A 24553-nucleotide genomic window follows, 5' to 3' on the forward strand; every position below is an offset into this window, starting at 1 on the left:
TGAAGGCCAACATCCTATTTACCTTCTTCACTGCCTTCTGCTCCTGCACACTGACCTTCAGTGGCCTATGTACAGGGACACCCAGGTCTCATTGCACCTCTCCATTCCAAATCTATCAACATTCAGATAATAATCTGCCTTCCCGTTTTTACTATTAAACTGGGTACCCTCACATTATATTTCATCTGCAATTCTCTCAACTTCTCCGAATCACACTGAGGTATCTCTGCCTTCTCCTTACAGCTCACCCTTCCACCCAGATTTGTGCCATTTACACACTTGGAGATATCATTTTTAAGTTCCTTCTTATAAATTATTCAGATGTATATTTGTGAATAGCTGGGATCCAGGCCTATGATACCCCGTTGGTAACTACCTGTCATTCTGATAAAGGCCGATTTATTTCGACTGTTTGTTTCCAATCTGGTGACCAGTTCTCCCTCCATGTCTATATGCTACTCCCACTCACATGAGCCTTAATTTTACAGATTAACATCTTACCTTGGACCTATCAAAAGCCTTCCGAATGTCCAAACAAACCACATCCATTGGCTCTGCCTTCTCAAATCTACTCACTACATCCTCAAACAATTACAGTCGAGTTGTTAATCGTGATTTCCCTTTCAACATGCCATGCTGACTCTGTCCAATTCTGTCACTGTTTTCTCAAAGCTAAGCCATAAAATATTTTATAATGAACTTTCTCCACTGCTGATGTCTGTTTAATTGGTCAAAAATTCTCTATTTTCTCACTCTCTCTTTCTCTCTCTGTTTTTCAATTGTTTTGTTACATTAGCTGCCCTCCACTCTGTAGGACTATTCCACAAACAGATACCCATCAATGTTTCCAATACTTTACAACCATGTACTGAAGTCCTCTGGAAACTAGATTATTTGTCCCTGCTGATTTAACAAACTTTATTTTTTGCAGAACCATTTCCATCCAAAAACTGATTTCCTTCAGTACCTTGCTCTGACAAAGCATTGGGGTCACCAACATTTTTGAGATATATTTGAGAATTCATTTGTGCAGAAAGGTTCAGAATAAGTTTATAATTGGTCTTCATCTCTTTGTTTCAATTAGAACATAATAACACTTGTGTGGAACTTTTTTTTAGATTAGATTCTCTACAGTGTGGAGACAGACCCTTCGGCCCAACACACCCACACCAACCCTCTGAAGAGTAACCCACCCAGACCCATTTCCCTCTGACTGATCCACTTAACATTATGGACAATTTAGCATAGCCAATTGACATGACCAGCACATCTTTGGACTGTGGGAGGAAACCCGCACAGACATGGGAGAATGTGCAAGCTCCACACAGTCGCTCAAGGCTGGAATCGAACTTGGGACCCTTATTGCGCGAGACAGCAGTGCTAACCACTGAGCCACCATGCTGCCCTAAACTTCCCCAAATGTCATCTGGAAGTCCAAATAAATAGCACCTATTGGCATTCCTTTATCTCACACATTAGTGATCTCTTTAAAAAATGTAACTGGGTGAGTTAAAGATGTTTGACACTTTGTAAATCCATGCTGACTCTCTCTGAGCAGTTCATATTTGTCAGACATTCTGGATCTAAAACCAGATCGAATCACTTCTTAACAAGCGACATTCAATGGAGATATTCATTGTGAATGAGGTTAGTACACATCAAGCACTGACACGAGGGGCTGAACAGCCTCCTCCTGTACTGGAGCCTTCTCTGTCTTCTTGACTGAAGCATTCAGATAGGAACAGGAGCTGGGCTGCAGCTTCAAAAATGAGTTCAATGTGGATGGATGGAGTGTCATTAGTGGGGAATACACAGTGTACATTGTGTCCAGGAGCCTCTCGAAAAGATTTCTTTCTCTTTCTCCCTTTTCAGCTCCAGGGCTGGCATGAAGGAGCTGAAAGAATCTTTGGTGAAGAAGTTTCTGGAAGGTAAGGGCTGTGTGAAGGGTTTCAAACATGATTAATGGTTGCAGCTCCTTGTTCAGTCTGCTCCTCCCTCACCACTGATCCAGCCATGTAACCTCCTGTCACACTGAGTGACATTGCAATCAATATCATAGTGTCAGTGCCAGCAAACAACAGCATTACAGTCTGACCCACTGGGACAGGCATCACTGCCTGACGTCAAAGAATGGAGCCAGAATCCCCTCCCCCCATGTTCATAAACCCTACAGCATTGAAAATATGCTGGCACCCAGCCCCTTCGATTAAACACTGACCCACAGAGAACTCCTTCAGAGGTTGAAGTCAGCATCAACACTTACAGAGAAGGAGAAGGAGAGATGGGGTGAGGCAAAGACAAAGAGAAGGAAGGGAAAAGAGAGCGAGCAAGAGAGACAGACAGAGAGAAAGAGAGAGAAAGGGAGAGAGTGATAGAGAGAGAGAGACAGCTCCTCCCTCCCATCCTCCCAGACAATGCTCTGTCTGATTGGATTCTCATTGTTGCATTTTCCCAATTCTGGAGGAGACTCCACCTTCAGATCCAGCATTCCAAAACATTCCCAAAACTGAAATCCAGATCCGGAGTGGACTTGTTCCTCTCAAATATCGACTCCAATGATGTAATTCCACTGGGTCCCTTGCTGCAGGGAAAGGATCAGCCAGGGCCGTATTCTTCAGCCATGGAAAATAATGACGGGATATTTGGAGTGTGAGTTTGATGATGTAAATGTGAACCATTGCAGCAAAGACATTACAGATGGTTTGTACAGACAGCAAAGCCCAAACCAGAACATTGTGTCGATCAACACAGAACTCATGAAAGCTTCAATAAAAATGGTTATTAATGTGATTCTCAGAGATATGTCATTATTCTAGTTAATAATGACTCTTTCCCAGTGAAGGGGTCCATCCTGCTGAATATTAGATACAGCTGGACTTTGGAGATATATTTGGCAGATGGAGTGTAATGTGGGGGACATGAATCACAAAGTTAGAACACAGCTACAGCAAGTGAATCCGGAGGCAGATGGAGTGTTGGTGCCCCTTGTAAAGGGAATGCAATCTAAAAGCAGTGGCATTTTACTGCAGCTGTACAGGGGTTAGGGTTAGAGGCTTGGTGACAGTACATCTGGAGTATGGTGTCCAGTATCAGGCTCCTTATTGAAGAAAGGACAGGAGCTGCATTGGATGTAGTTCAGAGATAGTTCCCTTGACTGATTCCTGGTACAGAGCGATTGTCTTATGGGCAAAGGTCAAACAGGTTTGGAATTTGATCCCTGGAGTTTAGAAGAATGAGAGGGAATCTTATTGAAATGTACAGAATTCTTAAGGGGCTGGACAGGGGAAATGCTGGATGTTTCTCCTCAAGGGAGAATAAGACCGACACAGAAAACCACTGGGTAATCAGTAGGACAGAATCCATAACATAGGAGGACCAGAAAGCTGAACTGTATGTATTTTAATGTAAGGAGCTTGACTAGTAAGGCAGTTGAACTGAGAGCATTGACCAGCACATGGGAATATCATATTGTTGCAATTGCTGAGACATGATTGAAGAAAGATAGGACTGGCAGCTCAACACTCCAGGGTAGAGAAGTTTCAGGTGGGATAGAGGGAATGCCAGAGAGGTGGGTGTATTGCATTATTGATAAAGGAGACCATCACTGCAAGATTGAAGGAACATTTTTTGGAAAGCTCTTCAAATGAGGCCATCTGGGTAGAGCTAGATATAAGAAAAGGACAATCACTTTGCTCGGATTATACTACAGGCCTCCCAAAAGTAGATGGAGAGAGAGGAGCAGATAAGACGGCAAATCACAGCGAGTGTGAGAGGAATAGGGTTATATTAGTGGGGAATTTCAACTTCTCTAAAATGAACTGGAATTGCCTTTGTGTGAATGGTGGAATGTTAAAGTCCATCCAGGAGAGCTTTTGATGCCAGTAGTCCCTCTAAACATGGACAATGCTGGACTCAATCCTAGGTAATGAAGCTGATCAAATGATTGGAGAGTCAGTGGGTGAGCATTTTGGAGATAGTGAACATAACTCCATTTGTTTCATAGTTATTATGGAAAGGACTAAGGGGAGTGCAGAACTTAAATGGCTAAAGTGAGGCAAGGCCAATTTCAAAGTCATTAGACAGGATCTGGCAAATATAGACTGGGAGCAGCTACTTGCAGGTCAGTCTTCATTTGGAAAGTGGGAATCTTTTTAATGTAGGACAGTGAGAATTCAGGGCCAGCTCAGAAAGAAAGGCAAGGGCAGCAACTCCTGGGATCCTGGATGTCAAGGAATATGGATAGTTTGAGAAAGAAAAAAGAAGGAAGCATATGTCAAGTACAGAGCATCAAACACAGGGGAGGAACTTCAAAGGAGTGTGGGGAGGTACTTAAAAAATAGGAGGGCAAAGAGGAGCCATAACATATCTTTAGCAGCCTGATCCCCTCACCCCAGAATACATAGGAAAGTGGCACTAGAAAGAATAGCTGCACTCGTGGTCATCTTTACAACTTCTAGGCTGTGGAGCTGTTCCTATGGATTGGAGGGTGGCTAACATAACCCAACTATTTAAGAAGGGAGACAGAGAGAAAGCAATGCTTTTTTGTAGACCGGTTAGCTTGACATCAGCAGTGGGAGAAATACTGGAGTCCATTATAAAAGATGGGCAGCAAATTTTGTTGTAACCTATACATTATGAACCGGCAGTCTTGAGAAACCAACAAAATTTATATTCCTCAAATGCCACAAAGATTAATATATCATTTTTTACAATTGTTATAGTTGAAAAAAAACTAGTTTCATAGTTATTATGGAATGAGATAAGGGTAGTGCAGAAGTTGTGTCTAAATTGTCAGGATCAAGAAAGAAAGAGTCAGTAAGTTGAACAGGAAAGTTTGCAAATAAAGATGCCCAAGTTAAGTACATAAGTCACATACTGAGAGTAAAAGGGATTTGCCTGGATTCTGGAAAGGTCGGAGTGGTAGCAGTGATGTGGTGATTGACAGATGTGAAAACAGTGGAAGGGGTTTGTTGGATTCATCAAATACAAAGTGCCAATTTCTAATTAGAGTGACAATCATGATGCTAGGCAACTATTCCCATCCCAACTGCTGGTATTATTGGACAACACAGATCTCAGACTGAAATACAAACAGAAACTGCTGAAGAAATGCAGTTGGTCTGCAGCATCTGTGGAGCATAAGCACATTTAGAATAAGATTTAGATTTAGTAATAAGACCTCCTTACACCAAAGAAATGAAGATTAAACATACTGACAGAAATTATGTGGGGTGGCATGGTGGCTCAGTGGTTGACATTGCTGCCTCACAGCACCAGAATCCCAGGTTCCATTCCAGCCTTGGGTGACTGTGCAGAGTTTGCACATTCTCCCTGTGTCTGTGTGGGTTTCCTCTGGGTGCTCTGGTTTCCACCCACAGTCCAAAGATGTGCAGGTTAGGTGAATTGGCCATGCTAAACTGCCCATAGTGTTGGGTGCATTAGTCAGAAGGAAATGGGTTTGGGTGGATTATTCTTTGGAGGGTCGGTGGGGATTGTTTGGGCCAAACGGCCTGTTTCTACACTGTAGGGAATCTAATATAATCAAAAGCACAAATTCAAAAGATTCCAAAACACACAGCAAAATAAAATCCTTCCTTTTCGAATGTCACTGCTTTATAATACTCAAGTCACAGGGAGAAGGGGTTCATTTCTCTATTGCATCATTAGGTTTAACGAAAATGTATTTTTCAATTAATTGTCTTAAAGTTTGATTGCATTTTCCTTGGTTAATACTTCGCTGGTCACAGGTGAAGTGCCAGACTGGAGGATTGTCAATGTGGTTCCTTTGTCCAAAATGGGCAACAGGGATAGGCCAGGAAATTCCAGACCAGTTAGTCTGATTTCCGTGTGAGGGAAATTATTAGAAGAATGTCCTGAAGTACAGGATTAAGCAATACTTGGAGAAGTAGGGATGCCAATATTGATTTGTTTGACCAAGGTCCCATATGGAAGGCTGGTCCAGATTGTAAGGGCCCATGGGATCCAAGGCAAGTTGGCAAATTGGATCCAAAAGGGGCTTCCAAATATGAGCTAAAAAATGTGTTGCTGGAAAAGCGCAGCAGGTCAGGCAGCATCAAAGGAGCAGGAGAATCGACGTTTCGGGCATATGCGTTTGATGCTGCCTAACCTGCTGCGCTTTTCCAGCAACATAGTTTTCAGCTCTGATATCCAGCATCGGCAGTCCTCACTTTCTCCTTCCAAATCTGAGGCAAAGAGTGATGGTGGAGGGCTGTCTATGTGATTGGAAGCCTGTGACCAGTGGTGTATGACAGGGATTAGGGCTGCGACACTTTCTATTTGTAATGAATTCAATGTGATTGTTTAATTAGAAAGTTTTCAGATGCCACATAAATTGGTGGTGTTGTTGATATTGATTTGATTTTTATTTTATTGTTACATGGACTCAAGTACAAAAATATAGGAATACAGTAATGTCGCCTTGCAACATGCCATCTTCGGTACAAGGACCGAGGTACAGAATCTTTAGAAAAAGGTAGAAAGAAAGATTAAAGTTAAAAGTTACACGTTACAGACCCTTTCAGTTTTAAATAAAAAATAAAGAAATAAATCCGGAAATTCAATCATTAGTCATCCTTTAAGCACTCAGCTGCCATGGGATAATATTTTGAGTCATCGTCTCCTGACCAAAATCCACTGAGGCCGTGTGGGCCAAGAGACCACCATTATACATCAAGAGACCACCTTGTGGGCTGAGACACAACCATGCTGAGCCACTGACAGATCGCCATGTTAGGTCAAGAAGTCAACATGCTGGGCCGAGATGCTACCAGATCGAACTGAGAGGCCACCATCTTGGACCGAGAGGCCATCACATCGAACTGAGAGGGCACTACATCGAACCGAGAGACCACCATGTTGAACCAAGAGTCTGCCTCACCAGGCTGGGATATCTCCCTGCCAGGCCAGGATACCGCCACATCAAGCTCAGAGGCCATCTCAATGAGTCTGCACTGGTCGGAGGCCTGGTGTCTGAGGCTGGGATCTATGGCCGGGAGAGGAAATAAGCGAGAAGGACAAAAGAAAAGGAAAAAAGAAGGTAGAATAGAAAGAAGAAAAGGAAACAGATGGAGCAGATGAACTCGGTCTGAAGCGTCCTATTCTGCTGCCATCTTGGATTACTGGGTCTGAGGCTGCAGTCGGATATTGATCAGCTGGGAAATTGGGCAGATCAATGGCAGATGGAATTTAATCCTGATCCATGTGAGATGATCCAATTTGGGAGGTCTAATGAGGGAAGGATAAACACAATAAAAGATATGTGCCTTGGGTGTCCTTGTTCATGAATTATAGAGGGTTGGTCGACTGGTACAACAAGCAATTCGGAAGGCAAATGGTATGTTGTCCTTCACTGTTACAGCGATTGAGTTTAAAAAGCAGGGAGGTTATGTTGCAGCTGTACAGTGTGCTGGTGAGGCTACAACTGGAGTACTGCGTGCAGTTATGTTCTGCTTAGTTGAGAAAGGATGTACTGGCTTTAGAAGGTATACAGAGAAGGTTCGCCAGGTTGATTCCGGAGTTGGGGGGTTGGCTTATGAGAAGAAACTGAGTAGATTGGTATATATTCATTGGAACTTAGAAGAATGAGGGGGGATCTTATAGAAACATATAAAATTATGAAGAGAATAGATAAGACAGAGTAGAGAGGATGTTTCCACTGGCAGTGAAACTAAAACAAAAGGGTATAGCCTCAAAATTAGGGGAAGCAGATTTAGGACGAAATTGAGAAGGAACATCTTCACACAGAGGGCCATAATCTTTTAAATTCCTTGCCCTGTGAAGAAATTTATGTCACTCCAGGAAACGTTTTAAAGATAAGACAGTTTTTTTAAAGAGATATGGTGAGAGCGCGGGTAAATGGAGCTGAGTCGATGAAAAGATCAGCCATGATGTTATTGAATGTTGGAGCAGGGTTCAAAGGGCCAGATGGCCTACTCCTGCTTCTAGTTCTTATGTTCCTTGGGAATGCTGAGGAACAAAGGGAACTTGACGTAAACGTCCATTGATCCCGGAAAGAATCAGCACAGCTGGACAGGGTGGTGAAGAAGGCATACGGGATGCTTGCCATCATTAGCCAGGCTTTAGAATATAGGAGCAAATAAATCTTGTTGTTACTTTACAGAGCATTGGTTAGGCTATATCTGGAATACTGTCTACAGGTCTGGTCATGACACTGTCGGAAGGACATGATTGGATTGGAGAGGCTGTCGAGGAGATTCACCAGGATGTTGTTTCAGATGGAATGTGCTAGTTTTTTTTAGATTAGATTAGATTACTTACAATGTGGAAACAGGCCCTTCGGCCCAACAAGTCCACACCACCCCGCCGAAGCACAACCCACCCATACCCCTACATTTACCCCCTTACCAAACACAACGGGCAATTTAGCATAGCCAATTCACCTGACCTGCACATCTTTAGACTGTGGGAGGAAACCGGAGCACCCGGAGGAAACCGACGCTGACACGGGGAGGATGTGCAAACTCTACACAGTTAGTCGCCTGAGGCGGGAATTGAACCCGGGTCTCTGGCGCTGTGAGGCAGCAGTACTGTGCCACCGTGCCGCCCACAAAGTTATGAGGAGAGACTGGATAAACTGGGTTTGTTTTCTTTAGAGCAGAGGAAGCAAGGGGGAGTCTGATTGAGGGATACAAAAATATGAAAGGCACAGACAAAGCCGATCGTGATAATGTTTTCCCCATGGTAGACATGTCTAAGACCAAAGGGAATAAGCTTAACATGATGAAAAAGTGGTTTCGGGGGGTTTTGAGGATTTTATTTTCCCCAGAGGGTGGTAGAAATATGGAATGTGCTGCCTGAGAAGGAGGTGGAGGCAGCTCCTCTCACAGCATTTAAGAAACATCCAGACGAGCACATAAAATGCCAGGGCATGGAAGGCTATGGACCAAGTGCAGGTTAATGAGATTAGTGCAGTTTGGTGTTTACTGATCAGCATCGACATGATGGGCAGAGGATCCTGTTTGTTTGCTGTATGACGAGAAGGATGTAGTTGCATTTTCATGTCTTTTGAGAAGATGGAAACACATGCAAGGCAGGAAGAAAAAGGTTCGACCTTGTCCATGCAAAAATGAATTTGGGAATCAACAAGGGGTTTTGACATCCCTGTCAGAGGAACGTTCTCGGGATCATGAGGAAGTGAAAATAGCTGTTGTATGCACATATGAGTTGATCTCAGAAATATACAGACAGATGTTTTAGAACTTACAGAAACAGCCTCCACAAACTTCTACTGAGTTTGAGAGAGTTCAACAAAATAATGTTGACAGGTGGATAAGAGCATTAAAGGCTCAGAACAATTACAATACTCTCAGAGAAATTATTATTTAAGAAGAATTTAAAACTTCATTCCCTTCTAGAATCAGAATCCATGTGGAAGACCAAAGGGGAATGACAGTAAGACAAGCAGCTAGAATGGCTCATGATTATGGATTTTGTTAAAGACAAAAACCTTCAGAGTAGTGATTGTAATAGATGAGGGGATGAGAAAATACTTGAGATCGAAAAAGAATTGGACAATTCCCAAAGTGAACTCCTTGTTAGTAGACAAACAAATTCAGAGATATTAGAGAATTCAGACACTGTACTTTGTATTTGGGGAAAGATCAACAAGTAGATTTCATGAGGTTGGTCAGAAAATACAAAGAATCGTTGAGGACTCTGGTTCTGTACTTGATAGAGTTAGAAGGATGAGAGGGAATGTCACTGAAACTTACAGAATACAGAGAAGCCTGGATAGAGTCGACATGGAGAAGATGTTTCCAATAATAGGAGAGATTGAAGACCCGAGGGAACAGCCTCACAGTGAAGAGACAACCTTTTGAACTGAGTTGTGGAGGCCGAGTCATTGAGTGTATTTGAGATAAATTGGCTCTTTATTATTCAAAGAATGAATATTTTTAGGGAGAAGGTGAGAGAATAGGATTTAAAAACATTATCAACTATAAAGGAAAGGTGGACGAGACTTGATGGGCCAAATTCCCAATTATGCTCCTTTATCTTATGGACTTGTATTTATATACTTGGATGTACCACATGAATCAAATATGACATGGATTTGGTAATTCAGACACAATGAAACAAACACCAACAGAAAACGGCCAATGTAACAGAGGGCTTCCATGTTGGAGAATCAGTTGATTGAAACAAGTCAGAGTAATTGGAGTTCTCCTGTAGTATTGGATCCTGAACCAAACTGTTCAATTTGATTCATTGTTGACTCTAGGAAAGTGAATATAGTCACACAATCCGATACATTCCCCATTCCCAAATGAGAAGATTACATAGATAGGGTTGGTAGTGTGTCATTCTTATTTAAAATTGGTTTGTTAAACGGATATTGAAAAGTACTCGCTGACAACTAGAACTAAGGGAGTTTCTGAATTTGTCACACCTCATAGATTATAACCAATGGTGAGTTTTGCTATTTGGACTTAAGAACGCTTCAATCACGTTTGAATAATAACTCTGAATGTGAACAAGGTCACATTCTCCCACATTAGATTCCAACTGCCCAAAATTTCTCCAACGCCCAGCTGTAACTAATATTCAGTAGGATTAACCTGTACAGGTGAAAGAGCCATTTGTAACTAGAATAATGATACATCTCTGAGAATCACATTAATAACGATTCTGTTGAAGCTTTCATGAGTTCTGTGTTGATTGACACAATGTTCTGGTTTGGGCTTTGCTGTCTGTACAAAGCGTCTGTAATGTCTTTGCTGCAATCGTTCACATTTACATCATCAAACTTACCCTCCAAATATCCTGTCATTATTCTCCATGTGATTCACTGGAATTGGCTCAGATCAGACTCCCAGCAGCTCAAACAGAGGGAGGGATGGGGCTCAGACAGACAGAGAGAGACAGACAGAGTTAGAGCACTGAGAGAGAGGGGCTGAAGCTTGGGGAAGAGGGATGAAACTCAGAGTGAGATCTATGCAGCTGAGGTGGGGTGATAGGGGAGAGAGAGAGCGAAAGAGAGAGATGGAGTTCAAGGAGCTGTATACCAAAAATGAATTATACGTTGTGAAAGACTGCGCTGGATGAATGCTGTATGACTCTATGACTCTATTGATGCTATCTACAATACTGCCTAACTTTGTGTCATGAGCAAGCTGAAATATCTAATTTTCTATGCTATTATCCAAGTCATGAATAAATAATGTAACTAATTGAGGTGAGAGCACACATTGCTATTGGACACCATTGGTCACTTCCTGCCAATTTCAGCACTTACCCATTATCCCTACTGTCAGTCACCTGTCACTCAACAATGTCCAAGTGTGTCAGTATTTTAGCCTCAATTCTGTGAATTCCTACCTGAGTTGACAGTTTCTGACATGGGACCTTTATCAAATACCTTCTGGAAGCCCCTGTAAACAACGACCATAGACATTATTGTGTCCTGGACTTGCGTTCTTCTTCAAAAATGTTCAATTTTTCAGCGTGAGCAACTTGTCATGAATCCATACTGACTCTCCCTGACTAACTGACCATTTTCAAGGTCTTCAGTTACCCCCATCCTTGATTATAGACCCCAACAATTTCCACACCATAAATGTAGGCTAAGTGCCCTGTAATTCCCTGGCTTTTTTCTAACATCCTTGTTAAAAGTGAAGTGACATTTACAATTTTCAAACCCAGAGATACAAATCCTGTAACTAGGGAACTCTGAAAGATTATAGTCAGAGTGTCTACAATGTGGTCTGCTACTTCCTTTATCACCCTCAGCTGGAAACTGTCAGGTCCTGAGGATTTGTCACTCTTTCGTTCCTCAGTACAGATATTTTACTGACATTAATTTTATTCAGTCCCTGTCCTTGATCCTCTGTTAATTCCTTTGGGACTTCAGGCAAGTCCTCCTCCTTTCCTACTGAAAATCTTGAGGTAAAGTATTTATTTAACATGGCTGTCATTTCCCTATTGTCACTGACAATATTCCTCACTTGCAGTCTTTAGTGGCCAACATTGCTCCTGATCTCGCAGCTTCCCTTTTATGGAACTGTATAATTTCTTCTTATTGATTTTGATATCCCTTACATAGAGTCATAGAGTCATAGAGATGTACAGCATGGAAACAGACTTTTAGGTCCAACCCGTCCATGTCGAACACAGATATTCCAACCCAATCTAGTCCCGCCTGCCAGAACCCGGCCCATATCACTCCAAACCCTTCCTATTCATATACCCATCCAAATGCCTCTTAAACGTTTCAATTGTACCAGCCTCCACTACTTGCTCTGGCATGTTTCCTTTCAGAATCCCTTTTGCAAGCTCTTTGAAGCTGCTTTGTGGCCCTTTGTATCTTTCTCATTCAGCAGAATCTGTCCTTTTTTTTTGCATGTTTGTTAGCTTTTTTTAAGTTTTATTCTTTCCCTTATCTCTTTAATTGTCCATTGTTGTTTGTTCTAAGACGTGGAGCTTCTCCGTCTCAGGTATAAACTGGTTTTGTTTTGTTTTGAATATTTCTTTAAACATTCCCAACTGTTCTTCAGTTGTTTTACCAATGAGCAGATTTTCCCAGTTTTCTGTGGACAGTTTCTGTCTCATCTCCTTCAAGTCGGCCCGAACCTGAACCTCAAACACTAACAGCTGAATCATGCTTTTCACTTTCAAATGTGACATTGAACTCGATCATGTTATGATCACTATTTGATACATGCTCATGTACAAGTAGTAACTAACTAAAACTGGTTCATTATTCATGACTAATTCCAATATTGCTGGTCCCCTTGTTACATCCAGGACCTATTCCTGTTGGAAAATATTCCAGATCCACTCCAGAAATTCACTACCTTTCTGACAGAGTACTTATCTCTCTCTCAATCTAAGTTAAAGGTTAAACTTCCCCATTAATAATACACTGGCTTTGCTCCAGACTTGCCTAATTCCTGCATTAATACAATCCAGCATCTCAGAGCTGCTGTCCGGGGTCTGCACACAATATCTATTATAGTTTTAGATTCTTTCCTGCTCTTCAGTTGCACTGAATGCTTTCCCCTCATTATAACCTCCCTCACCGTTGAAGCCATTTTGTTTCTAATGAATAAGGCTGCTCCACCTCTTCTGCCATTTCCCCATGTCCATCCTGTGAACCTTCTAACCTGATATATTTAATTCCCAATCCTAATGATTCTGCAAATATGTCTCAGTAATTGATCCAATAGCATAATCTTAAATTTGAATTTGTGTGTGCAGATTATTGAGTTTATTCCTTACGCTCTGTGCATTCGTATATAGAACTCCTATTTGGTCCATTCACTGGATTTTGTTCCTCAGCACTGATTCTGTATTCACCTCTTTCTTATTTCTCTCTGTCTGTTTAATCAATATACTTCTGATAGCTTTCCTAATATTGTCCAAATAGGACCTTTTGCCTATTTTTGCTGATGTTGTTGGTCCCAACACAACAACAACAACTGGATGGTCACCACCACTACCCCCACTCCAATATCCTTTCAAGCCGGTTCAAGATACCCCTTACGTTAGCACCAGGTAGACAGCACACCATGTGAGACTCTGAGTCCTGCTCACAAAGGACGCTGTCAGTCCCACTCATTGTCAAACCCTCCTCATTGTGCTCCTCTGCCTGAATGGCCTCCTTGCCCATGGTGCAGTGGTCTTCTTTCATTCATTCATTGGATATGGTCATCTCTGGCCAAGCCAGCATTTCCTGCCCATAGGGCAGTTAACAGTCAACCACATGGAATGATAGAATCCATACAGTGTGAAACAGGCCATTCAGCCCAATGAGCCCACACCAACATTCTGAAGAGCATCCCATCCAGACCTATCCCCCTAGCCCTGAATCTTCCATGGTTAATGCACCTTACCTGCACATCCCTGAGCACTATGGGTAATTTTGTATTGCCAATCCATCTTGCTTGCACTTCTTCGAACTGTGGGAGAAAGCCAGGGCTCCTGACAGAAACCCACATCGACATGGGGGTGAACATGCAAAATCCACACAGACAGTTGCCCAAGGGTAGAATCAAACTTGGTAGCCTGGCACTGCGAGCCACCATGCCGCTCATTACAGTGGGTCTGGAGTCACACGTGAGTCAGGCCAGGTAAGGCTGACAGCATCGTTCTTGAATTCAAATCCCCATGTCGGCCATGGCAGGATTTGAACCCAGGTCGCCAGAACAATAGCTGAGTTTCTGGATTAATAATCCAGCGATAATAACACTAGGCCATTGCCTCCCCCTGTGTGTGCCTATCTCATGGTGCTGGAATTGGCCTTCCCCCGTTTATACACTTAATTTCTGCTCTACCTTCATCTTTTCACTTAATGACTTTGATGCTTACAGAGTTCTGGTCAGTTTCGCCAAAACGCTCATGCCACATTTGCCCATTCTCCCGATAATCCTTTGCCTCATTGACACAAGGAATAAGTACCTCATTTCTATTGGACAAGGAGCTGAGGCTCCTGCAATGCGAAATCCAGGCTGCATCGACCTGCTCACTTATAGTCACACCCTCCTGTCTCTGACCACTGGCCATAATATGAAGTCTTTAACCTACAAGTTGTGACTGTCTCCCCAACCACAGTGTCCAGGTAACTCCCGCCCCGTCCCCGATGTGTTGCAGTGTTTGAAGCTCAGATTCTAACTCATCAACTTTGAGCTGGAGTGCCTTGAGCAACCAACACTTGCAGCAGATGTGGTCACTCTGAGCTACAATGGGCTTCACCAGCTTCCCCATCGCAATTACTACACATCGTCTGGCCCTGTATGTGGAAATTGTTTAATGAGTATTCAATTTGTATTTTTAAATTTGCTGCTGGTCTTCAGTTTTTAATCTGGAAGGAAACAGGGAAGTCTCCAGCACAGCAGGAGGCTCCTCGTGTCAGTGCTAACTGTTTACTAACTTCATGCACAATGAACATCTCTGTTGAATGTTTGTTGTCAGGAAGTGATTGAGTCTGTTTTTAGAGACAGAATAACGGATAAATATGAACTGGTCCGAGAAAGTCAGCATGCATTTACAAAGGTTCAGACATCTTTAACTAACCTGGTTACACTTTGTTCGGAGCTCACTAATGTGGGATATAAGGGAATGTCGATAGATATTGTCTACAGTGAATTCCAGAAGACATTTAAGAATGTTCCACATAAGAGACATGGAATCAGATGGAAGTTGAGAAATGCATTTACCTTGTGTCACGAATGGGCCTGGAGCGAGAGACAGAGAGGAGGGAGAATGTGTGTGTCTTCCAATGAGCAAGATGTGAGTAGTGGTGTCCCAGGGACCTGTGGTGGGAGCTCAGTTTTCACGATATTTCTCAATGACTTGGATAAAGAAATAGAGAACCACATATCCAAGATTGCTAACCACACTGGCAGTGAGGCAGCTTGGAGGAGCTTACAAAGATGGGGAGTGTGGAAGGGCAGAGAGCAGCTTGAGAACAAGGATATGAATATGAAAATCGAGGTGTTTCTGGACTGGGAGCCAATGTTGGTCAGTGAGGACAGTGGGAGGGAATGGGGGAATGGGACTTGGTGCAAGTTTGGATATCGGTAGCACGGTTTGGAATGAACTGAAGTTTACGGAAGGCGGTGGCTGTGATGTGGGCCAGGAAAACATTGGAATGGCCATGTTTGTCATCCCCATGATGAAGCTGAGATTTTCAATGGCTGATCTTTGTGATGTGGAGGATGCGGGCTCAGATCTACCTCAAAGATGATGCCCACTTTGCAAAGAGTCTGGCTGAGCAGCACACAGTGCTCAGGGCGAGAGTTGGAGTTTGTACCGGGAGCGGAAGAGGATGGCTTTGATCTTCCCAATGTGTTTCCCAGTGAGCCTTTCTTCACAGTCTTGACTGCTCTTCGCTGCTGTGATTGTCACTGATTGGACACTTATTATTAGAGAGTCTGACCACAGCAGAAAGCCCCAGTGTAAAAAATAACTGCAAAGACTGTCAGAGCGCAAGGTTGAAACTTCACCAATAGAGGAAGTGAAAGAAGGAGCTCGGAGCAGCTGAACATTTGTTACTGAGACGGGAGAAAACTATGAACCGTCTGCACTCCCTGGAATCTGACAGCACAGGGGGATGGCCATTCAGTCCATCATGGCTGTGAGTGACCCAAATAGTCACACTGTTCCTCTCTCTCCTCATCTTTCTTTTTTAGCTGGACCTCCGATTCCCTCTTGCAGACAAGCGTCTATAGCAAAAGACTGCCCCAAACCTGGGCTCCAAATTGGTATCTCATTCATTCATTGGGAGACAAACTGCCTGGGCTGGGAAATGAAGTTCTGGACCCTGAACTTACCCTCTCCCCTCCTGAGGGACACTTCATTCGGTTTTGCATATTCACTTTTGGGAAGTGGGATTCACCGGCTGGGCCAGCATTTTTGACCCTCTCCCTAGTTGCCCTGAGTGGGTGGTGGGAAGCTGCCGTCTTGAATTGCTATTGTCCACAAGCTGTAAATTGACCCACATTGCTCTTGAGGAAGGAAGGCCAGTATTTTAACCCAACAAGGCTGAGAGAACAGTGACATATTTCCAAGTCAGGATGCTAAGCTTTTCTGAGAGAAACTTGCAGCTCAGAGTTCCCATGTATCTGCTGCTCTTGTTCTAAATGGAAGTGGACGTGGGTTTGGAAGAAAACCAAAAGAACTGCAGATGCTGTAAATCTGAGACAAAAATAGAAATTGCTGGAAAAGCTCAGCATCTGTGAAGAGACATCAGAGTTGGCTTTCTGGGTCACATGATGCTTCGTGCTCAACCCGAAATGTTAACTCTGATTTCTCTCCACAGATGCTGCCAGATCTGCTGAGCTTTTCGTGCAATTTCTATTTTCCCATATGGGTTTGGAAGGTGCTATCTGAGGATCTTTGGAGAGTTTCTGCAGAGCATCTTATCAATAGTACACGCTGCTGCTATGGAGCAGTGGTGGGAGTGGATGCTTTGTGCAGGTGATGCCAATCGAGGAGATTGTTTTGTTTTGGATGGTATCAAGTTTTTTGAGTGGATAAGAAAGACAGAGGATACGATAGACATAGACAGGAATGGATTAGAGGGGCACGGGCCAAATGCAGGCAAATGAGACGAGTTCACTTCAGAAAACTTGGTCAGCATGTAAAAGTTTGGCTTAAGTGTTTGTTTCTGTGCTGCATGATTCTGTGACACGATCAATCTATGAATGTTGTTGGAGCTGCACCCATCCAGGCAAGTGGGGACTATTCTATCACACTCCTGACTTGGTCGATGGGCTTTGGGGGAATCAGGAGGTGTGTTACTCGATACAGTATTTCTAGCCTCTAACCTGCTCTTATAACCACTGTGTTTCTGTGGTAAGTCCAGTTGAGTTTCTGGTCAATGGTACCTCAAGAATATTGATAGTGGGGATTCAGTGATGGTAATAGTATTGACTGTCAAGGGGCGATGGTTAGATTGTCTCTTATTGGTGATGGTCATTGGCTGGCATTTACATGACACCAATGTGAAATACTGCTTCTGAGATGAAACCTGGATATTGCCCAGATATTGTTGCATTTGAACGTGGACTGCTTCAGTATCTGAGGAGCTGAGAATAGTGCTGATCATTGTGCAATCTTTGGCAATCATCCCCATTTATGAGCTTGTCTTATGTTGCAATATCTGTTTGGAGTCTGTCCTGTTTAACACGGTGAAAGTACCACACAACGCAATGGAGGGGATTCTCAATGTGAAGGTCAGACTTAGTTTCTACAAGGACTGTGTGATGGTCACTCTTACCAATACCGTCAAGGACAGATGCATCTACAGCCACAAGATTGGTGAGGATGTGGTTTTTCCATCTTTTTGGTTCCTTCACCACCAGCTGCAGAGCCAGTCCCTCAGCTACGTCTATTAGAAACCAACCAGCTCGATGCGTCGTGCTACTGATGAGCCACTCTCAGTTGTGGACATTGAAATCCAACACCCTGAACACACTCTGTGCTGTCACCACCCTCAGTGCTTCCTCCAAGTGCTGTCCAACATGGAGGGGAGACTGATTCATCAGCTGAGGGAGCAAGATATCTTGTAATCACCAGGAGGTTTCCTCGCCCATGTTTAACTTGGTGTCATGAGTCTTCACGGGGTCCAGAGCCAATTTTGAGGCCTCTCAGGGTAACTCCCTCCTGACTGTAGACCATTGTGTCATCAGCTCTGCTGGGTCTGCCTTTCTGTTCGGACAGGACACATGCAGGGACAGTGATGGTGGTGTCTGGGACATTGTCTGGAAGGTATGGTTCTGTGAGTATGGCTGTGTCAGGCTGTTGCGTGGCTACTCTGTGAGACAGCTCTCCTGAATTTGGCACGAGACCCCAGATGTCAGGAAGGAGGATGGAGCAGGGTAGACTGGAGTGTTTATGTCTTTGCCTTTTCGGTGTCTGGATCAATGCCAAGCAGTCCGTCCTGTTTTAATTCTTTGTCGAGTTGTCATGATTGATACAACTGAGAGCCTGGCTCAGCCATTTCAGAGGGCAGTTAAGGGTGAACCACATTGCTGTGGGACAGTGCTATGGACTGTGACAGTACATTCTGACCTCCCCCACTTCCCCATTCTGTATGTGGAAGGCTGAAGCCTGTCAGCAGGATATTCAACTGAAGGAGCTATCACAGTCCCTGCACAATTCTGTCCCCACATTAATTCAACGCAAATCTTGAATTCACATCGCACCTTCGATGTCCAAACATTCCAAGAATGTGCACAAAGTTGCAGTAAGAGGAAAGGTGGACGCGGTGGAGGAACATAAGAACGAGGAGCAGGGGCAGGCAATTCAGCCCCTCGAGCCTGCTCCACCATTTAATATAATCATGGCTGATCCCATTCCAGACTCAACTCCACTTTCCTGCCCACTCTCCATCATCCTTCAACCCATTACTCATTAAAAATCTGTCCATCTCCTCCTTGGTATGAGACAGGGAAGGGACCACTCCATTTCAGAAAATACTGACAGTAGAAGGGGAAGGAGAGGGGAAAGGATTGGAACATGTGAATAGACAGGATGGGTCAGTGGGTCAGAGCCTGGCCTGTTCTCCAGCTCACACTGATGGCCTCAGGATCTCCTCTCTCTGCTAGGCTTTCATGGAATGAGGTTTATGAACAAACCATTCCCCAGTGAGAATAGGCCAACAGCACAGAACTGTCCTTTGTTTGACAAGAATATGTCCGTCTTCCTGAGAGAGGCCAAACCCTGGTCTATGTGGTAAATAGGGTCTCCCTCCAGGAGAAGACATGCTTCTGGGGTCAAGGGTTAACATCCATTAGTGCGGCAGAGCAGAGGGAGATTTATCCTGCATTCAACTGTCACAACCTGGGACACTGTGAGAAAGACAGAGAAGCGAGAAAGAGAGAGAGATGGAGGGTGTGTGTGTGTGTGTGTGAGAGAGAGACAGAGAAAGTGTGTGTGTGTGAGTGAGATAGAGAGAGAGAGAGAGAGAGAGAGAGAGATAGGGAGAAGCACCTGAGACAGTGTGAGATATGTGAGGGGACCAAGAGGGAGATAGAGGATAGGGGGAGGTAGAAATGGTGAGGCTCAGGGATACAGAGAGAGATGTAAGTCAGTGTGATTGAGAGGGATGGAGAGAGAGAAAGAGACAAGGAGAGGACAAAGAGACAGGGTGGGTGTGAGACCAAACATGAAGAGAATTGAGAGAGAGGGTAGGGTTGAGTGTGAGAGTGAGAGGGACACATGAGTATGGGTAGATACAGAATAACAGAGGTAGGGAGAGAGACTGTCGACTGGGAGGTAGAGAGGGAAGTAGAGAGAAAGAGGGAGGAATAGAGAGGGACAGATAACAATCGAAGGCTTTTAGTGGAAGTGAGAGAGGGAGTAAGTGACAGAAACAGTGAGAGATGGAGAAACAGAGATTATGAGATGGAGTGAGAAAGCATTAGTGAGTTGGAGAGAGTGGCTATGAGACAGAGTGAGACAGAGTGAGTGAGAGAGAGAGAGAGAGAGAGAAAGAGAGAAAACATGAGAGAGATTAATAGTGGGAGAGAGAGGTAGAGAGAAAGACGTGGCAGATGTGAGACAGAGAGAGAGGGACAGGTCTCTGGTCACCATATTCTAGGAAGGATGTGATTGTACTTGAGAGGGTGCAGGGGAGTTTTCTTAGGATGCTGCCTGCAATGGAGGGGCAGCTATGAGGAAAGATTGGCAAGGTTGAGATTGTTTTCCTGGGAGCAGTGAAGGCCGAGAGGGAACCTGATAGAGGGGTATAAGATTATTTGAGGCAGTTATAGGGTGGGTAGGAAGACACCTTTTACATGAGTAAAGGACTCAATAACCAGGAACAGAGACTGAAGGTAACACAGACATAGAAACATATAAACCGCAGCAGGAGAAGGCCATTCGGCCCTTTGAGCCTGCTCTGTCATTCAGTATGATCATGGCTGATCCTACATCTCAAAGCCATATTCCTGCTTTCTCCCCATTCCCTTCATGCTGTTAAAATGCAAACAATTATCTCTGCCTTTTTCGACAATATATTCAGTTCCTTGTCCTCCACAGCCTTCTGTGGTAGAGAATTCCACAGGTTGACTATTCACTGAGTGAAGAAATGTTTCCTCATCTCAACTTAAATGGTCTACCCTGTATCCCCTGAGAGAGTGAACCCTGGTTCCGGACTCTCCAACCAGGGGAAACCTCCTCCCTGTCCAGCCCTGTTGAATTTTATACATTTCAATCAGATCCCCTCTCATCCTTCTGAGCTCGAGTGAGCCCAGGCCCAGTCGAGTTGGAGAGTGAGAGGAGAATTGAGGAGGAATGTTTTCAGCACAAACTCTCATGACATTGGAGCAGTGTTTAGGTATCCCCTTGTGTTGCTGTAGCCTCCAGGGTAATGGGCCAAGAGCTGGAGGATGGGATTAATGTCATCAGATCTTTGTTTACAAGCACAAACACAATGGGCCAAATGGCCTCAGTCATGTTCACATCAATGGCTCTCTGAGATAGACAGTGAAAGAGAGAGAGAAGAGGAAGTGTGAGGGGCTGACGTGGCTCTCTCTGCCTGATGCCATTTACATACTGAGGAACACCCAGTCAGACTCTCACAGGCGGCAGCTTTATAAAACAGAGCCCAGTGAAGGGAGAGTTTATCAGGAACCAGGCCCAGGGACAGGAGCACAAACAATGATTTCACACATCCAGCTGATCTGGCCCCTGGCATTCTGTGTCACAGGTACAAATCTCTCTCCTTCCACCTCGAATCTTTAGCTGCTCTCCATTTCACTCCAATTTTACTGACTTGTGATTGAAGGGAAAATGCTGAAACCAGAGGAATGCTCAGTGTCTCTAACAATCTCTCATTTGACAGGCTCTTTGTGTGACAGTTCTGACTTCACTGTGTTTCTCTCTGACCCCTCAGGTATCAGTGGGGATATCATCATGACCCAGTCTCCCCCGGTGCTATCAGTGGAACTGGGCCAGACTGCAACCATCACCTGTAAATCCAGTCAGAGTGCCAGTGGTCATGTTGAATGGTTCCAGCAGCAAGAAGGTCAGAAACCCTCTCTCCTGATCTACAATGCAGCAACACGATTCACAGGAGTCTCCAGCAGATTCACCGGGACACAAGTATCCAGCACACACTTCACCCTGACAATCAGCAACGTTCAGAATGAGGATGTCGCTGATTATTACTGTCAGCAAAGTTACAGCTCCCCTTGACACAATGATACATAGCTGTACAAAAACCACAATACACATAGTCCCAGCGGCTGTACTGACACATCCCACAATTTTATGTAATATTAAACAGAGAACACACATCCACTTCCTGCATTAACACGTCCACAGTTATCGATAAATAAAAATGAACAAATTACCCCATGCTGCTATTGTCACTGTCCACTACACACTACAGTCCCTGTGGTGTCCACCACTCACTGAAGGCCTCAAGTCTCCCTTTTACACTCCATGGCCACATGGGAAGAGCAGCTACAAGATTTAACAATGAAAAGTAAAGTTCACAACTCTCCCGAGGCCAGCTAGACATAATCCAGACAGAGAAAAAGGGAGAGAGTGAGAAAGAGAGGGAGAGGGGGAGAGAGAGAGAGAGAGAGAGAGAGGGGGGGGGGGGGGGGAGAGAGAAACAGAATGAGAAAAACAGAAAAACATGAATGTCAAAGAGAATAAGAGAGTAAGTGAGAGACAGAGAGAGACAGGGAGAGGGTGAAAGTGACAGAGGGAAAGAGAGAGCAGAGGTTTTTGTACACTCTCTGAACTGTGAGCTCTCACTGTGGTGCACGTTCGGTAAAGGAACCAAGCTCAGACTGAGTAAGTAAATCCTTTCAATACAAAACTTGCTAAAACACAAATGCTGAAATGTTGAAGGTGTTAGTGGGGAGCTGCAGTGAATAAAATGGTTGATTGAGGAGCACTGTGTCTAACAGGGTGTCCAGCTGTACCTCTTTAGTTCCGTTGCCCCCTTAAGCAGCAAGATCTTAGTCATTCAGTTTTACTCACCGTGTGGAGGAGCTCTGTCCATTTGCAGCCTGTGGTCCCATTCCTGCAGCATGGAGTGAAATCAGTGAGTAGCCTCCTGCCAGTCTCAGTGTGACGGACACGGGCAGAGTTTGATGTGAGCTCTGGCTCCCTGTCCCAGTCTCTGATCTCACTGACCTCAGCACCAGCAGCACCAGCAGCAGCAGCAGCACAGTGAGACACCGAGCTCCCACCTCCCCCAGCTTTAACTCTGCTCAATCACACGATCACAGAATTGTTACAGTGCACAAGGAGGCCATTCTGCCCATCCTGTCTGGACCGGCTCTCTGAATGAGCAATTCACTGAGTGTCATTCTCCTGCCTTCTCCCTGTCACTCTGCACATTGTTCCTTTTCAAATAACAGCCTCATTCCCTTCGGAATGTTTCAATTGAAGCTGCCTCCACCACACTCTCAGGCAGTGCATTCCACACCTTAACCAACTCACTGGCTGAACATGTTTTTCCTCATCTCACTTTTGATTCTCTCACTAATTACTTTAAATCTGTGCCCTGTCCTTCTCAATCCTTTCATTTTTTCCCTATTTACTCTGTCCGAACACCTCCTAATTTTGAATTCCTCAAACAGATTTCCTCTCAGCCTTCACTTCTCCAAGGAAGACAGTCCAAACTTATCCAAAATTTGTTCATAACTGACTTTCCTCATCCCTGAACCTTTCATGGGAATTTTTTTACCCCATCTGCAAAATATTCACATCCTTCATGAATTATTCCCCTTATCTATTCCTGTAGTCCCATTTTCTTGCATTTAGCTAATTTCCCCCATATCGTTCCTATCCATGAACCTGTTCAAATGTCTTTTAAATGTTGTTATAATACTCACCTCCAAGACTTCCTCTGGCAGCTCCTTCAATACAGGCACCACCCTCGATGTGAACAAGATGCACCTCAGGTCCCTTTTGAATCTTTCCCCTCTTGCTTTAAACCTCTGCTGTTTAGTTTTGGACTCCCTTACCCTGGGGAATAAACCTGAGCTAGTCATCTTATCTGTGCCCATTATGATTTTATAAACCTCTAAAATGTCACGCAGCAGTCCCTGACCTTCCAAGGAAAATAGCCCAGGCCTAACCAGCCTCTCCTTATAACTCAAACCCTCCAGTCTCGATGACATCCTTGTCATCCTTTTAAACCCTTTCCAATTTAATGACATCCTTCCAATAGCAGGGTGACTGGGAATGGGCCTGACCAATACCTTGTAGAGTCGTCACAACTCCCGCATGTAATGCTCTGACCGATCGAAGCAATTGTACCAAATGCTTTCTTTACCATCCTGTCTCCATGTGACACCAGTTTCAATCCTCGATGTGCCTCCACCCCTTGGTCTCCCTGTTTGACAACACTCCCCATGGCCCCACAATTAACTGTGTTAGCCCTGGCCTGGTTTTTGTACCAAAATGCAACACCTCACTATTATCTCAATTTGTAATGTAAATGTACTCCAAAATGACCTTCTTCTCTGTCCATGAAACTACCAATGTTAGTGTCATCTGCAAACTCACAAACCATGCCTCCTACATTCTCATTCAATTTGTTTCTTTAAATGACGAACAATGATGAACCCAGAACTAATCCTTTTGCCACATCGCTGGTCACAGGCTTCCAGTCTGAACAACTATTATCTACCACCAATCTCTGTCTCCAACCATTAAGCTAATTTTGTATCAGTTAGCTTGCCCTCCATGGATCCAACTTGAACAAACTTACTAACCAGTCGTCCATGCAGTACCTTGTCAAAGATCTTGCTCAAGTCCATTTAGGCAATATCTACCACTCTGCCCTCAGCTATCGTCTTGGTCATGTCTTCAAAAAACTCAATCAAATTTGTGAGACATGATTTCCCACTGACAGAGCCATGTGGACTATCCCTACTCAATCCTTGTCTTTCCAAATGCATTTAGATCCTGTATGTCAAAATCCCCTCCAACAACTTGCCACTATCAGACTCACCGGTCTATAATTCCCAGGGTATTCCTTGCAGACCTTCCTAAATATCAGTACAAAATTAGCCATGGTCCAGTCTTCCAGCACATCACCCTT

At 44.1% G+C, this 24553-nt stretch overlaps 1 gene segment (V, D, J or C); it reads left to right on the forward strand.

Moving 5' to 3' along the window:
• The window catches only part of LOC140479380 (immunoglobulin kappa variable 3-15-like), a 35572-nt gene extending 13716 nt beyond the window's left edge, over positions 1-21856 (forward strand). Inside the window, 2 exon segments of the V gene segment in view lie at positions 1873-1928; positions 21380-21856. Of these exon segments, the coding sequence occupies positions 1873-1928; positions 21380-21681 (358 nt within the window).
• The last annotated feature ends 2697 nt before the right edge of the window (positions 21857-24553 follow it).

This window comes from Chiloscyllium punctatum, chromosome 7, assembly GCF_047496795.1.
Source record: "Chiloscyllium punctatum isolate Juve2018m chromosome 7, sChiPun1.3, whole genome shotgun sequence".
In the NCBI taxonomy this organism is placed as follows: domain Eukaryota; kingdom Metazoa; phylum Chordata; class Chondrichthyes; order Orectolobiformes; family Hemiscylliidae; genus Chiloscyllium; species Chiloscyllium punctatum.